At 46.0% G+C, this 17,152-nt stretch overlaps 1 protein-coding gene across 1 annotated transcript in view; it reads left to right on the top strand.

The window, feature by feature from the left end:
* Nucleotides 1–17,152, top strand: part of LOC101824250 (tubulin-specific chaperone cofactor E-like protein) — a 140,686-nt gene that overhangs the window by 78,665 nt on the left and 44,869 nt on the right. The window contains exons 10-15 of the mRNA XM_013112828.2: nucleotides 634–921; nucleotides 4,372–4,509; nucleotides 4,903–5,068; nucleotides 8,376–8,788; nucleotides 13,953–14,523; nucleotides 16,457–17,049. Coding sequence (XP_012968282.2) covers nucleotides 634–921; nucleotides 4,372–4,509; nucleotides 4,903–5,068; nucleotides 8,376–8,788; nucleotides 13,953–14,523; nucleotides 16,457–17,049 — 2,169 coding nt within the window. The remainder of the gene's footprint in view (nucleotides 1–633; nucleotides 922–4,371; nucleotides 4,510–4,902; nucleotides 5,069–8,375; nucleotides 8,789–13,952; nucleotides 14,524–16,456; nucleotides 17,050–17,152) is intronic.

Raw genomic sequence — 17,152 nt, 5'->3', positions numbered from 1 at the left:
CTGAGTGAGGAAGTACTTATGACACCCAGAGAAGCTTTTGTTTGTTTGTTATAAGTCTTACCAGAGCATGATATACGGCTCACCCTGATGAGTTCAGCAAAGGAATGTTTGATTTATCTTTCTCTGACTCATTATAGAGTAAGACTCAAGATACACTATGAAGCACTTCAATTATTAAATTGAACTGTACTTTTATGGTTGTTTGTTTTTCCCTGTCTATTCTACATCTGTGACTCTCAACAAATTTGTCTTTTTTGTCTCCATTATCTCCAGGTTGGGGTCAAATACACACACACACACACACACACACACACACACACACACACACACACACACCGAACAACCCAGTAGCATTTAATAAATGCAGATAGAGATGGGACAGAGAGCATGAAAAATGAGATTGATTATTAATAAGGAATGATGCTGACTACAAATTGAAAGTGAAAGAAAACCAAAGAGAGTGTCTGGGAGTAAACGGACCTCCTCATATGAACAATGGGAGCTGGTATTTAGGGGTCCAAAGTCAGCAATTTAAAAGCCCTTTTCATTCGTGTGATATATCTTTCTTAGTTTGTGACTCTGAAGTTTCCCTGTTCTCAGGTCCACTTTGCAAAACCTCTTTTATCATTGTAGGTCAATAACAACGGTGTTGTTTCCTTCAACGTGCTAGTGAGCCAGTTTACGCCGGAGTCCTTTCCCCTGACAGACGGGAGGGCCTTCATTGCTCCGTTCTGGGCAGATGTGCACAATGGAATTCGGGGGGAGATCTATTACAGAGAGACCATGGACCCTGCCATCTTGAGAAGAGCCACCAAGGACATCAGGAAGTACTTCAAAGACATGACAACCTTCTCTGCTACTTGGGTTTTCATTGTGACCTGGGAGGAAGTCACCTTTTATGGAGGCAGCAGTACCACACCTGTAATCATTCAACTTTTCTGCTTTTCCCTGGTTCCTGACATCTAATTCTTGTCCATCCTCACTACCGAGCAGGAGTCTAATTGGTAGAGCTGGGGAATGTCAGTTCGCTTGAGTTAAACTAATGGGCCTTGCCACCCACTTTCCTGGAAACAGAGGGAAATATGAGCGTGAAGCAGTCCAGTCAGCTGTGACACTTCAGATGTGTCAGCCCAATCACAATTCATTACGGATGTCTAACAGGAGTCCCTTGACAATACTCTTGCAATAGGTAGCGTTCTATTTTGTGTGAGAGCGAGCAAGACACAGAGACTTGTTCCAGACCATGTGATTAGGGATCTTTTGAGGGACACAAAGGTGTTTTTCTCTTGCCAGGGGCACAGATGTTTCTCATCATCAATAACTTCCTCCCCCCCATCCCACCGCCTCCATAAATTCTGATAGCAAGAGAAAAGCAGGGTGTTAGATCTGGAACCAAACAGCCTGGTTCGTTTTATTATGTTATGACATTTTTTAATTGTGACCAGGGCTGAGATGATTCATATTTGATGCTAATTAGAGTGGGCAGTTAAAGCAATTCCTGAATAAAGTTTCAACATCTGCTCTGAGAGTCCCAAATGAACAGTCAAATAAAAGTCAAATAAAAAAGATTATCTCTGGTAATATCATAGAGACAATCAACTTTCTGCCTAAAGGGGCAAAACCCCAGTTTCCGTGAATGTGCGCAGCTTGTTTGGGTGGCCATGATAATGGAGATTTTTGAAGCTGCAAACATGTGCATCTTCAACTACAGTTCCCTACTAAACAAAGACACTTAAAAATCTATCCTCTTCTTTCTTAGGGTTATTTCTAATTCCATCTGTTTTCCTGGCAATGATTTGACTATTTAGGGGTGGAAGAGAAATTCCTGTGTAGCAGAGAGAGGTTCAAAAGTGCTGGTCTTGCAGTTCATAGCTAGGATGCAGTGAGCATCAATGAGCATGTGTTTTGGCATTGTCTGACGAGAGAAGCTCAAAGCACTTTATGGCTAAGAGGTCCTGCAGAACAGGAAGACGCGAGTTTAAACAGCAGATGCATTGGCTAGAAATAACCTCTAAAGAAGCATGCATTTCCCACTGTCATGTTATGGATCACTAATGACTCCTCGGGCGATATTTTATGTCCTTTAAGCCTCGTATCTTACAGCGCTAGAATGCAGGGTGCCAGCAATCGATAAATTTTAGTGTCAGTGAAGGGATTGGGGAGAGAAGAAATGCCCGTCAAATGCTGACCACCAGTTTTTCCCCTACCAAAACCTCTAATGGTGGTAAAAATGGCAAGACAATGTGGGCATTTCCTGCTCTGTAGTCTGGAGTGAGTTTCTAAAGCAAATAAGGCCGCTTTCCATGAGGATGAATGGCGAAACCTTGATGGGCTCTGAGCTCCGTGAGAGAAAAAAAAGATGATGGTTTCTGTAGAACAGCAAAGTGTCCACCATCCCTATCTTTGGAATGGATCCAGTTATGCCCCCAAGACTGCTTATTACCCAGTCCACTAAACACGGGATTAGAGAGACCTTAAGAGAGATAAGTGTAAGAGAAGCTTGAGTGAAGTATGTGTTTAAAGAGAACCAGTGTTTACTGAAGTTTAAACTATGTAACAGCCCTATAGTCTGCTATTGCTTAATCCCTACAAAAAGTTCCCCAAGTGCTATATTACCAGAGGACAATAATAGGGACTCAAGCCTCCTAAGAGACAAAACAAAGGCTTCACACTGAACCCTGTGGGCTAGCCCCTAAACACTTTCTTTGGGTGCTTCCTCCAGGTAGTGTCCTGAGAAGTTCTCTGAATTCTTGAAAAAAAAAAAGGTTGAGTAAAAACAGATTAGAAAGATCTTAAAATGCGTATTGGAAAAATATGTCTGTAGAGGGGTGTGTGTGTAAGAGCATGTGTGATATAGTTGGACTCAGAGTGGCTGGTTGGTTTAGGGGTAAGAAGGGATGGCGTGATTTTGGGAGGTATTCTCAAGACTTGCTAACCAAGGGTATTTCCAACTTAAAGTTGATAGAAATTCAGTTCTGAAGGGGAATCCTAGTATAAACAGGGTACAGCTTCAATCGTTTCATGACCCTAACTTTGCACCTGTCCTTTGAACCTAGACCCACTAGTGATCTTGTAGAAACCTTGAGTTCATTGATCATTCATTTCTGTGTCCCACTTTCTTCGTTTGTTGAACGGGCCCAAAGAATGAAGGCACGTACCAGCCAACTCTATCATAAACGCCATCGGCTGTGGCAGGCACAGTGCCGGAGGACAAGGCTCTCTTTTACAAAAAGGGCTTTCTTTACAAGCAAGGTGCTCATCCCTGGGACAGTCTAGAATGGATTTCCAAGATCCTCCACCCCAGTCTGATTACACAGGATAGGACTTTGGGCCTTCCTTTGCTCGCTCACTGAATGCTAACTGGGACACTATCAGGCAGATGGGAAAAGGGGTAGGCTTGAACAGAGAAAGGTCATCACTGCTACTTTAAATTCTATTTTGATTTGCATTTCCTGAAAACACACGTTCAAAGGTGGGGATTAAGAAAGGGAAATAGGAAAGGCCGAAGCTTGATTTGGTTTGGATGTATGAACCCTGTCCTCTGGAAAGCATGGAGTGACAGTACTCAGAGGCTGGGTGCTCTGGCCACAATCCCAAGTTCCATGGCCCTGTCACTGTTCAATTTCCAGCAACTCATTTCACTTAGTCCTTAGTTGCTTAGCTCTAAATGGAATGAACCAAACCATTGCCCATCTTAGCTTTGGTCTGAGTTACAGATGAGCAATGAGGACTTTACAGATACAAAGTAATGCATAAATGCTCAATTAGATGAACAATTTCTTTCCAGAAAGTGCTCCTTAAAAATCACTTCCCAACTTTCATTTTAAGAAGGGGGGACATCTCATCCAGACTAGCGATTTTCTTCCAGGAACAGGGAGAGCCCACTCCAGAGGACCACTTAAATGTAACTTTGGGTTCATTGTGTCCCTCCCCACCCTGCCCATTCTGCTGTCTGTGCAGGTATTTGTGCTGAGGTCCCTGGCTTGACTCTTTCCTATAGTTTGTTCTCATGCTGCCATCTATAGGTGCTGTCAAGTCATAGCATGCTCAGACAGGTCCTCGGAATCTTGTTTTGGTACAAAAGAGATGGGGGGGGGGTGGAGCTGGGTGTGTGGTGGGTGGGTGCACTGAGTCAGTCTCCAGGTTTATCTCAGCCAATTTCTCATTTGGATGCAGAGTCCTACACATCTTGCCTTTTTGCACTGGAGGCGAGAACAAGTGTCGAGGGAAAACAGCATGCAGGCCGGGCTGCAGTGCAGTTTGGAGCTGTTTGGGGGCAGGGTGGGGGTTAGGGGAGTACATAGTGATTTTGGGGGGGTGGCAGCCACCACTGGGTGATGCGCTCCTAAGCTTGTTCTGCACATTCTGCAGGTGAACACCTTCCAGGCCGTGCTGGTATCTGATGGCTCGTACACATTCACACTCTTTAACTACTATGAAATCACCTGGACTACCGGGACAGCGAGTGGTGGCGACCCCCTGACAGGCCTTGGAGGTGTGATGGCACAGGTAAGAGCTTCCCCATATCATCCTCGTGTAGGTTTAAATCACTCTGTCCCTTTCTTGCTTTGCTCAGCATCGTGAACCAAGTCCTGCCAATACCTTTGTTCTAGAAACGTATCTGATCTTGTAGTTGCTCTGAGGGGATAGCCTTGAGCATCTTAGATACCTTCATCTGGGGATGGGGTGAAGTAGACAGGCCTTCCACACCTTGAATGGTGGCCTGGTGGAATCCAGGAAAAAGTAACCTCTTGTTTTCAAGTGTGATGAATTCTTAAAATAAAGTGCTTGACTCAGCTAACTAATAGGGATGGTGTGCACTCAAAACTCACGCTCCCTCTTTCCTTCCCTCCCTCCCTCTCCCCCGCCCCTGTCTCTCTTTCTCTCCCTCTTGTGCTCCAGGCGGGATTTAATGGTGGAAACCTCACGAATTTCTTCAGCCTTCCGGGGTCAAGAACTCCTGAGATTGTAAATATCCAAGAGACCACGAATGTCAATGTTCCAGGCCGCTGGGCATTTAAAGTTGATGGAAAGGAAATTGACCCAGCCAATGGCTGCACCTCCAGGGGTAAACCTCTCCTCTTTTCTCTGACAGAGCAGAGTTCCTTTCCCTTAGATTGACAGGTGAGCTTTCCAGTCACGGGGGCGGACTCACTCCTGATGGCTTACTCTTTTGACACCTCTCAGCTGCGTGATGGAGATCAAGGTAATTTTAGCGTGCACACTCATCACCCTGGGAGTAACGCTGCATGTGGTACACTTCCGAGCCCTCCCCTGTGGGGTGCTTGCCGCTGCTAGTTTGGAATGTCTCCAAAGTGAACCAGCATCTTAAGGGATTTCTCAGCCAGATGGACAGAAGGGAGCCCTCCTGTCTCACGTTATTTTTGCTTTTGTTGTTGTTCCCCGTTTAAGATTCCATCCTCATCTTTACTCTTGCTCTGCCATCTGCACTTTGTAGATCCACAGGAGTGGGTGATCTTGGAGTGTCGCCAAGACCCTGTAATGGTATATCAGTAGCTCCTAATATGAGGGGAAAGAAAAAGTAGCAGGGTTTTTAGGGGAGCTTCTACAATCCTCTCAGGAGTAGACAGATGTTTCAGGGGTTGGGGGAATCAACGCCGCTTTAAGTCTGTGTGAACCGGCCCCTCCTGTGAGTTCCCTTTACACTGGCCTCCATAGTGGGGCATCCTTTCTCAACTACCAAAATCTCTTCAGATGTGCGTAATAGCCCCGGAGTTCTCGCAGAAGCATCTCTGTATTGATTCCTGCCTCCTATGTATTCAAAGTATCTAGGAGACAGGGTTTCTGTTAACACTTCTACGTGTAGAAGTAGAGGCTACAGCAATAAGAAGCAAGAAATGATCTGCTTATCTGATGCCCACCTAGTGACCCATCCATCTCCAGTACCCCCATCATCTACCTCTCCATCCTCTTGCCAGCTACTCACCCATCCAGCATTCCCCTCTCCATCTACCGTCCTATCCATTCATTCCCCTAGCCCCATTCACAATCCTCCCAGCCATGCATTATTCTTTCTATCGATCCATCTATTTATGTGTCTCCATCTGTCCCCTGATCCACCGAGTCACCTGTCCATCTATTTTATCTTTCTAAAGAACAATGTAAGAGACCTACTGGACCCCGGCTACTCTTCAGGTAGCAGAGATATCAGTTTTAGAGTTGTCCATAATAATACTACAGCAAAAGAAATAGACATAGAAGCGATGGTGATGTAATGTAGCACATGTTATAATAAACAGGGTATTGTGGAAACACAGGAAGTGTTGGGCAAAGTGATTGCAGACCTGTAAGCACCTTTTGCGTTTGGATAAGGAAATCTCTCCTCTTTGGAGAAAGCATGGCCTGCATAGCTTGCTGCCACACACCTCTCTTGACTCAGCTTCAATTTTCAACATACAGAAAAGTTTCATATGGTCCGAAGTTCCCATGGCCTCCACATCCACCCACTGGTTTACCTAACCTCTGATTTTGCCCCAAGGCAAGGCTATGTGTGAAGATGGCTTGCCTGGGCATCTTAGTCTTGTGGACTCTGAAGTCCTTCACGCTGAAATAGCAAGTAAGTTCTACGCAGTTAAGAGGTCATTGAACTGAATAGGAAAGAGTCTAGTCCCAAAGCCCCCCATGATTTCTGAGATCTTCCCTCCTCTCTTGTGGGAAGGTCAACACAACACCTCATCTGTGTGAGATACTGTCCCCTTTGCCTTCTCATGTCAGTCTCAGATGCTCACCCTAACACATCTTCCCGTTTGCTCAATTGCTGAAGAGTTCACTGACTGTGGACTGCAGCATGAGTTCTCAGGGGCAACCTCTTACCTGAGTCCTGGGAATGAACACTGTGCAGATGGACAGCAGTGGCTGGCAGAGCTGTGGGGACAGTCTGATGACAGCAGTGTGTAATGTTCCCACTCTCACGGCTTTCTTCTCCTCCTGAGTTATGTGTTTGGGTTTCATGTACAGGGCAAATTCAATATCCACATAGGACTGTGCATTTTCATGTGCCACTGGACATATATCAATCTAATGAGATGGGGATTTGGCCTCGGTTATAGCAAGGATAGCAAGGGATTCGGTTCCATAGAGCTGGCTTATTAAATCATCATTTCACAAACAAAATTATCATAGGGCATCTACCTTTTGGTCCAAACATCCTCTATTCAGAGACATTTTGCTCTCGTTTATTGGAAGCCTGGAAATGCAGAGACTGGAAATGATACAGAGTGAAGGCTCTTAAAAGATATTCAACCTTGATCTAATGCCAAAGTACTGAAGGATTTAGGGCCTGTTTAAAGGGCTGATGCATGCAGCCTACTGGGACTATGAATACATCTATTATCTCACTTTAGGTGCAATTTCAACAGGTAGGAGGCATAATTGCTTGTTGAGACATGTTCTTGCTGGACAGACATAGAAAGAGCTGTTCCTAATGTCTCCTGTCTTCTTTTGAGGTTAAGCTGGTAGGCTTGTACAACTTACAAAATATATATTCAGGACTCTCTCTCTCTCTGTGTGTGTGTGTGTGTGTGTGTGTGTGTTCTAGATAATTTATTTAGGGAAATTATTTTAAAGATTAAATGTCTGCCAAATAAATGGTAGTGAATATTTATTAAAAATTAGCACATGCCTTAAAGTCATTCCCTTGGCCCGCCTCCTGACCTAGACTTGGTCAGCAGGTTCTCTCCTGATGATAAAGAGAGAGGAATACCAGACTTGGGCAGGGCCTGGAGCTGGAGGAAAAACAATTTGCAAGGGTTGAAATTCAGCCTGAGTAGCATCGGTAGTATTTATGAACTTTTGCAAATAGCACAAGAAAGTCAGTCTTTTCTAGAATATTCCCAGAAAGCTGGGATTTATGTCTACTACCTGATTTGTGGTGTTGACCTTTTGGGGCACATGCTGCCCAGACTGTTGATTAAATGAGCAAATTAGGGAGTAAACAAGCAATTGCTGAGTCCTGTGGCTATCGGCTGGCTGTGCTTCTGGAACGCCCTTGCTCGTATTCTTGAAAGAGAAATGGCTCCTGAGTGTCAGGGACTTTCCCACAGATGAAGGCAATGTGTCTTTGCTTGGATGTGGGCTTGCTCACCAGCTGGGGAGTTAACAATGCCAGCAGCTCACCCTGGATTCAGACACACTCAGCTAGGAATCTTGGCTGAGATGCTGGGCGACATTGAATGAATTATTCAACAGATCTTAAGCCTCAGTTTCCCCGATTGTCAAATGAGGGTGATAGTCTGTGATCTCTACCTAAATGGGTTCGAGAGTAGGATAAGAAGGCATGACCAAAGGAAAGACTGTCCCAGTGCCTGGCATGGAAGGGAAGTAGTAAGTGATGAATCTGATGTCTTTATTCCCAGGACAGTTCCTTCGGCGAGGGGAGGTGTTTTGGGATGACCTGAACTGCACCATCAAGTGCCGCTGTCTGGATTTTAACAACGAGATCTACTGTCAGGAGGCTTCCTGTAGCCCCTATGAGGTGTGCGAACCCAAGGGCCGCTTCTTCTACTGCAGCCCCGTGGAGACCAGCACCTGTGTGGTGTTTGGGGAGCCACACTACCACACCTTTGATGGCTTCCTCTTCCACTTTCAAGGCTCTTGTGCTTACCTATTGGCCCGGCAGTGTCTACAAACCTCTAGCCTCCCCTTCTTCAGTGTGGAGGCCAAGAATGAGCACCGAGGGGGCTCTGCTGTCTCGTGGGTGAAGGAGCTCTCTGTTGAGGTCAATGGCTACAAGATTCTCATCCCTAAAGGAAGCTATGGAAAAGTCAAGGTAAGACCCTTTCTGTATATCATGGGGAGATAGAGAATCCAGAGATGCTTCAGCCTGGGGAAAGTCTCCCTCTGTCTCCTGATTTGTTGTCTGTCTTTCTATAGTGCCAAACAGGTAGATACACTTCTTGCCTTGGATGATGCTTCAATAAGCCAAAGTTTATTGGTGCAAAAGCCTCATAGTGATACCGTATCTTGGGAAAATAAAAGCATATCCACACTCCTAGTTCCCTTCCTAGTGGACACATGTTTGCACATCTGCATGAATACACATACATACAGGTATATGCCTCTCAGAAGTCACAGTAACAGAAGGACAAGCTCAGTTCCTCATTGACTTGGCTTACAATAATTAAAGTCATATGGCCATATTCAGGCTACAGGGCAAACAGGGTGCTTACCCCTAATTCATCCTTAGCCCACTTCAGCACCCCCATCCTGTTTGCCCAAAGAGCTATTGTTTGATTCACAGAGAAAGTCCCACCTTCATCGATATCTCCATAGGCATCACCCTAGAGTGGCTTTGGTCACTTCCTTAGTGAGTCTTGTATGAAAAGATCCCAGGAAAGCTTTACCCAAATGTCCCTCTGAAGAAACCTCCCACATCTGACAACACCAACAGAGAAGAACACAAATCTCTGCTGGCCTGCTTAGCATATGTAAATGACTCCTGTTATAGGGGCATTGAATACAGAGGGAAAGCCAGATGCTACTAGCAATTACTCAATTGGTGAAGGCCTCAATTTTCATAATGTTAATGAAGACCTTGTTGTAACCATGTGTTTATTTAAGCAATCATAACTTGGAGATCACAAGGGGTGGTTGCTGAACTTGGAGATCACAAGGGGTAGTTGCTGAACTTGGAGATCACCAGGGGTGGTTGCCGTATCCCATGCAATCCTTAATCTTGGTGCATGGTTGTTAAATAGAGTACCATCCGGAACTAATAAAGAATGTGTTGTAGTTTTAATTACTGTAGCACATCCAACAAAAGGCCAAATCAGGGAACTAATTCCACTTTTTCTGGCTCTGCCATTCTCAGGTCTATGCAGCTCGTCAGCTTTATAATTAGGAAAGTGAGCTATGACCACAGTTGAAATGCCAATTTGCTTGCTATTTGGTTAGTCTCTCTAGAGACAGGTTCATGTATCAGTGAAGGGTTCTGGTACAAAAGTATGGTGTTTTTCCACTGTAAATTTATATGGTGCCATTGGGTGCCATCTTTATGCTTGTGGATACATACATTTCCGGCTAATTTTTTTTTTCACCAGCTTTCCCAACTTGCCTGTGTTGTCAAACCAGTGTGTCTGATACCAGTAGTTGAAAAGAAAGTGTCATGCTCCATCCCTACTTTCCATTTTGATTAAAATTCTTTTTGCTCACGCTCAGACTTTTTACTTCTTTTTTCTTTTTTTCTTTTTTAATGAAAGAAAGGATACTGTCATCTCTTTCAGGCCCAGCAGCTCTGCTAATTTTGCATGGCTCCGTTCCACCGTCCAGGCGTAGGGCATGGATTCCTCAATTTTCTGTAGCGACAGAGAGATGTGGATGTGAATATAAATGCTCCAGAAAGAAAAGGTTATGTGACTCCAACTGCAAGCTAACAACGGTGTCCTTTTCCTTTTGCCAAATGGTTTCCAGTGCCTATGAATACACCTGCTACACTGGGCAGAGTGGCGAGATGGATGCAGGCCCCTGACCCAGGGTGATGTGGGGACAGCCAGGGAGAGGCTGGGGAAACAGGAAGGAGACCAAGAGTCCTGAGAAGCAGCTGACTCTCTAGCCATGTTGTGCCAAGCCTGCAATGGCCCAAGTTGCATCCTTGCAAACCACAGGTCCTCTTTCTCCAACCTTATCCCCATTTATTGGATTAGAAGCAGTATTTTTTATTGGGGTTTTCTCCACTGAAACCATTCTCAAATGATAAAATTAACAATTTGGGTAATATATGCTAACTAAGTTCAAAGAAAGCCAGCATAACTGAGTATCCATACCTGGCAAATGTCTCCTAGTGATTATAGGTTTTCTGGTTTCCCCTCAACATGAACCAGAATGGTTCAGGATACTTCCAGGGGATGCGCAGGCCATCTCTCCCACAGGGGATGGAGAGTTCTGACTATGGAGTGGGACCTGCCCAATACCCCTGCTATAACTGCCAGCAGCATGGCATCTTGCTTCTTTCTCCTTTTCTGTAAAGCCAGAGAGGTTGTGTCCCCTCGATTAGGCACCTAGGCTATAACCTGGACTTGGTCGACCCCCTCTCAAGAGCTGATACAGGCATCTTGAAGCAGTGGTGAAGCATGACTTTGGACCTCAGCAGGTGGCAGGTTCTGTCACAAGCTCTATCCCCAATTAAAAATAAAGAGAACATAAGACCCTTTAAGGTTTCATTATCATTAACTAGAACAAACATGTGCTTCACTCAGCACAGAGTCTGGCACAGAGGCACTCGGAACCTGTTGGTTCCATATTACCATTTCCAAGACCCACACTTTATGATTCCTCTTAAACCTCCCCATACTGTCCCTGAAGACATCCTCGGAGAGATCTGTTGACAAGGAAAGTGCCTGGAACATAAGGAGAAGGAAAAGCAAAGTGGTTTGTCTGTTACTAGTGAATTAAATGTAGGAATGAACCAATACATCATGGGTCAAGGGTCTTGTTCTCTAGGAACTCCTGCTTTGACCCTTGGGGAGCATAAATATGGTGGCTAACTGTGGCAGGAGAAAAGCTCTCCAACTGTAAGTTACAGGCGACTGTAGTGATGACAACCAGAATAGAATGAGGCAAGGAACCTAGGGTGGGGTGTACAGGGACTACAGTAATACCTAGAGGCTGATGGCTGTAGCTTTGAGGTGTAGAAGACTTTGTCTCCTTGCTAGGAACAGGAACTTAGGTGAGAGGGAAGGAAAGTACCCAGTTAAGACTCCTGTTGGTATGTTTCCATATACCGGAAGCCAGCGTGAGTCTAGGTCAGCCTGAAGAGATGATATGCATTTAAAGTCACCCACCAAGGACCCTGAGGGACAGGACTAATCATTTCACCCCAACTCTTGAACACAAACGCCTTGAAAAGCACAGTGCCTGTGAAGATAAAGCTCGACGCTCTGTTGAAAGCATTTCAAACGACCCGTTCATGTTCTCCGGATAACTGAGATTCACTCTCAATTCTTCCCCAGGAGGAATTCAACCACAGGAGAGACTGAGGGACAACGGAGTGGACTATGCAGTTTGTCCTCCCACTTCGTCTGGTTTTAGCTCTTTCCTGTCTTCTCTTGGGCCCTGACAGCAGCTGCTGTCTAGGCTCCTGGCTTCTCATCTTGACTTAGTTCAGCAAGCACTTCCTGCCAGCGAGGGATGAGCTTCCTGAAATGCAAAGCTCCTGTGCTATTTCTTAGTTTACAGCCCTTCAGGGGCTCTCTCCCTACTGAGTAGAAATTCAATTCTATTTGAGTTGTATTGTTTTTAACATGGCTTAAAGGCCCTTCAAGGTCTGTTCTCAACATAGGAGCCAGAGTGGTTCCTTCAAAGTGGAAGTCAGATCTTGTCGATCCTTTGCTTTAAATACCCTCTTGGCTCAACATTTTGCTCAGAGCTAAAGTCTAAGTTCTCTTTTCCCTGCTGCTACCCTGCCTGATATCAGCTGCCACTGCCCTCTCCTGCTTGCTCAGCCCAGCCTCTTGGAGACCCTGATGGCTAGAGCCCCCAGAAATACCCCACTTTAGGGCCTGCTGATCTCTCCCTGTGATCTCCTCCAAGGCTTCTTCCTCTCTGTCACCTTCCCACGGAGCTGTGCCCTGACCATTGGCCTATAGTTACAAAGGTTCTTTCTGAACACTGGGATCCGGAATCCTCACTCACACATTATTAGATGCCGTGTGCCTTTGTTTTGCTAGTGGTTAGTTTCCCTAAGCTAGATGCTAGGTTACACAAGGAAGGGAATTTTGACCGATTCACTTGTTGGTAACCTTAAACTCTCAGAACACTGCTTGACACTAGAGCAGCTGCAGGACTTGGTCTGTCTTCAGCTTCATCTCTAGCTACCGATATTCCCAGCAATCCTGAGTATCCCATGACTATTCCTACCATACACAGCTACCTCTAATCCCCTGCCTTTTTTTTTTTGTCCTGGAATTCTCTGCTCAACACCAACCCCAGGGTTTTTTTCTGGCAACTTGAGTTTATCTTTAAAAACTCAAGTCAGATTTAACTGCCTCTAAAAACCTTGTATGAGTCCCCAAGGCTGGGTTAAGTGTTCACTCTGTTCTCCCATTGCATCCATCGATTCATATTTAAACCTGACTACTATAAATATCTGTGTTCCTCTTCTTCACTAGGCTGAGAGCCCCTTGAGGAACAAGGGTGATGATTTCCTTAACCCCATACTTCTTGGATCCTGGCATATTGCTATGTACTTAGCAAGTATTCAGACTTGTTGACATTGAGTGTTTGAATGGCGTAGTCCAAATATCAATCAGGAAGCCACCATGCATCATGCTTAGGGTATGGTCATAGCATGCCCTCCAAGATGGACAGCATACCAAAGTTGGTACAATCACATATGTAGGAGTGAACCCCACAAAGTTATCCACCCATGAGGACGGGGACAAGTAAATTAGCACAGGTAGAGATAAAAGGAAGCGAAAGGAAAAAGGACATCCTCTTTTGGAAGCTGGCCACACTTCTGACTCCCAGCTTGGGTGATTCTCTCTCCTTGGTAAATAAATATATTGTATTCCCTATAGCATTGATTATCATCATTACACGTATGATCTGGCAGGAGGGCCAGTGAGTACAAAGGGCAGTGATGGGGTGATGAGGAACATATGTGATATTTAATGGATCTTCATGGAAACCAAAGTGATGCACCTCTCTCCAGGCAAGAAGGGCACCAGTCAGCCAGTCCCCAGAGGCATGCACAATGGCACCAGAACTGTCAGAGTTACTGGGCTCAAACGCCTGGTGCCCTCTGGGTCATAGTTCACCATTACCTAAATATTTCCCTCAGGCATTAGCCATTAGCCACAGGAAGAGGTAAGGCCATGGAAACCTGGAAACTTGAGACTGTTCCCTCCATAACAGTTGCTCTGCCCCTCCTCGCCAACCTGTGCTGGCGCGCATGCATGGCCACCTGCTCATCTGCCTTTTACTGTTACTGTTGGCAGGTTAATGACCTAGTGACTTCTTTGCCAGTCACCTTAGAGTTGGGGGCCGTGAAAATCTACCAGAGTGGCATGTCTACTGCTGTGGAAACAGATTTTGGGCTCTTAGTGACATTTGACGGCCAGCACTACGCCTCCATTTCCATCCCAGGCTCTTATATAAACTCCACCTGTGGGCTTTGTGGGAACTACAATAAAAACCCACTGGATGACTTCCTCCGCCCAGATGGCAGGCCCGCCATGTCAGTGCTGGACCTGGGAGAGAGCTGGCGTGTCTACCATGCTGACTGGAAGTGTGGCTCTGGCTGTGTGGACAATTGTACTCAGTGTGATGCTGCCACCGAAGCCCTCTACTTTGGTTCTGACTACTGCGGCTTCCTCAACAAGACAGACGGCCCCCTGTGGGAGTGTGGCACTGTCGTGGATGCCACGGCTTTTGTGCACAGCTGTGTGTACGACTTGTGCAGCGTGAGGGACAACGGCACGCTCCTCTGCCAAGCCATTCAAGCCTACGCCTTGGTGTGTCAAGCCCTGGGCATCCCAATCGGAGACTGGAGAATCCAAACTGGGTGTGGTAAGCTGGCATGCCATCTTATGAAAGGTGTCCCTATGCCAGGGGCAGGGATAGGATTTCAAACCTCCTCCAGACCCTGTTAAGACTCACGGTCCAAGAACGAGGGTGGTGTTGAAATATCACAAATTATACAGAATAAACTATGAAGAGATCTTTACCCCTCCCACTGTCATAACCAAGAACTAAGGCTCCATCGATGAGCATAAGACATCGAGAGATAGGAAATTAATGACAGAAAATATGTCGCTAGAGGAAACCCCACAGTAGGGATGACAGCCCAGAGCTGAACCAGGGGGAGGTGATTCCACAGTTGGAGTGCCTGTTGAGGAAATGCAAAGGGTAGCTTAGGGGTTAGAGCCCATTTGGGGAAATGGCTTCCCTCCTAGGTGGAGGAGTCTGGTCCTGTCTCTTTAGCTCCTCATCTTTGGTCCCGTCTCTTTAGCTCCTCATCTTTGGTCCCCCATCTCCAGGACCTTCAGAGTTTGTACCATTTTTTCTGCAGCATCTCATCCCATATGGTCAGGGAAAGGGCTGTGGACAGAAAATAGAGCCTGTTAGTAAGGAAGGCCTTTTCTTGCCTAGCCAGAACTGGTCAGGAGAGGCTTGGGCTTGTGGGAGTAACCAGCTTCTTTTACAATAGGCTTTTGGATGAAGTTTTCTGGTACCGCTTAGCTGTCTGACCATTTCTCCCCACCCAACTATCCCATTTTAATCTCCCCTTTCTTACTGATAAAAGCACAACGACAATTTGTCTCCTTCCTGGTCCCTGGTTCCCTTCGCATAGCAAATAGATAGCTGTTGTTCATACCTTTGAGAGGCTGTGTGTGGAGGTGAGATTTAAGTTTCTCTGAATTCCAAGGCTAGATGGAGCTTCCCTCCACAAGCGTGGGTTGGAGCCACATAAATCATCATATGTCAGATTCAAATCTCAGTATATTGGTCGCACTACCAAGAGACAGTGTATCTTTCTTGCTGTGTGACTGACCGACCAGCCTCCGTTATACCCAGTGCAGCCCTCTCATAATTCACATTCAAGTCAGATATGGCTTCTCTTCGAGCCTTATATAATCTGAGAGCATCCAAATTGCCCAACTAAATTTTTATAAACAATGGTTGTGTATTTTTCCTAGTGGTCTGGCTCTCATCTTATACCCACCCACCCTCACTCTCTCTTACTGGGATAAATTATATTTAATTCAGAGCTGGCTTACTAGACATATGCCTGCTGGATTCAGCTAGATTCCAACATTTATGTAGACTTGAATGCTTTTAAATAAGAGAAGTCGGCTTCTAAGGCACGGGCTGCCCTCGGAAGGCAGCCGCTGGCTCCCAGCAAGCCTCCCAGAGGAGCAGGCACACCAGCTCTGCAGACTGCTCAGTTTCTTTCTCATTTTTAATGTCCCAGGAATTCATTTCCACAGTCTGCCTCGGTCACACTCAGATATTTTAAGTGCCTTCTTGTTTGAAATTTCATGTCTTCAAATTGCTGCTCTAACGGGTACAATTTTCATTTCTCCTGAAAGTTTTATTTCCTTCTAAGAATGGGCCATGCTCTTTAAAATCAAGGCATCTCCTGTGTCCTTGGTGGAGGATTTGAAAACATCTTCATGACTGCAGATCACTAAGTAATAACCCTCTGTTGAGGAGTGTGGCTAAGCTAAAAAGGACAAACAGCTTCAAGGTGAAATTCAGTGGGTTCAAGTTCAGGTAAAAAAAAGAATCTCACAGCCCCAGCATGCAGAGAAACCAATTGTGTCAATACTCACAGGTGTCCCCCTTCAGCCTCTTCCCCAGTAAGTGGCCAACTGACTCTCACTGTAGGGCCTGAGTGATCTGGGAGGAGATTTTTTTTTTTAATTTTTCTCAGCCTCTGTGCTGGTTGGCTTCAGGTCTGCTAACCTATGACCGAGCTGTCTTCCTTTCTCCGTACCAGTGTCTACCGTGCGGTGCCCAAGTTTCAGCCATTACTCTGTGTGCACCAGTAGCTGCCCCGACACTTGCTCGGACCTGACGGCCTCTCAAAACTGTGCCACACCTTGCACGGAAGGTTGTGAGTGCAACGAGGGCTTTGTCCTCAGCACCAGCCAATGTGTCCCGTTGCACAAGTGCGGCTGTGACTTCGATGGCCACTACTATACCATGGGGGAGTTCTTCTGGGCCACGGCCAATTGTACGGTGCAGTGCTTATGTGAGGAGGGAGGGGATGTCTACTGCTTCAACAAGACCTGCCGGAGTGGGGAGGTGTGTGCTGTGGAGGATGGCTACCAGGGCTGCTTCCCCAAGCGGGAGACTGTGTGCCTGCTCAGCCAGAACCAGGTGCTACACACATTTGATGGTGCTGCCTACGCATTCCCATCCGAGTTCTCTTACACACTACTCAAGACCTGCCCTGAGCGTCCTGAGTACTTGGAAATTGACATCAACAAGAAGAAGCCTGATGTCGGGCCTGCTTGGCTCCGGGGTCTTCGGATCCTCGTGGCTGACCAAGAGGTCAAGATAGGAGGAGTCGGGGCTTTGGAAGTCAAGGTAAGATTCCTTGCTTCCTTTGAGGGTCCTCATATTGAGTGATAGAACTTGCCCTTTTCATCTGGTTTGGCGTTCTTCCTTTGGCCGTGAGAAGATTCTAAAA

Source organism: Mesocricetus auratus, unplaced genomic scaffold (genome assembly GCF_017639785.1).
Source record: "Mesocricetus auratus isolate SY011 unplaced genomic scaffold, BCM_Maur_2.0 Super-Scaffold_100022, whole genome shotgun sequence".
NCBI classification, from domain to species: Eukaryota; Metazoa; Chordata; class Mammalia; order Rodentia; family Cricetidae; genus Mesocricetus; species Mesocricetus auratus.
Note: the sequence above shows the minus strand (reverse complement) of the source record. Positions and strands in the feature narration are given on the sequence as shown.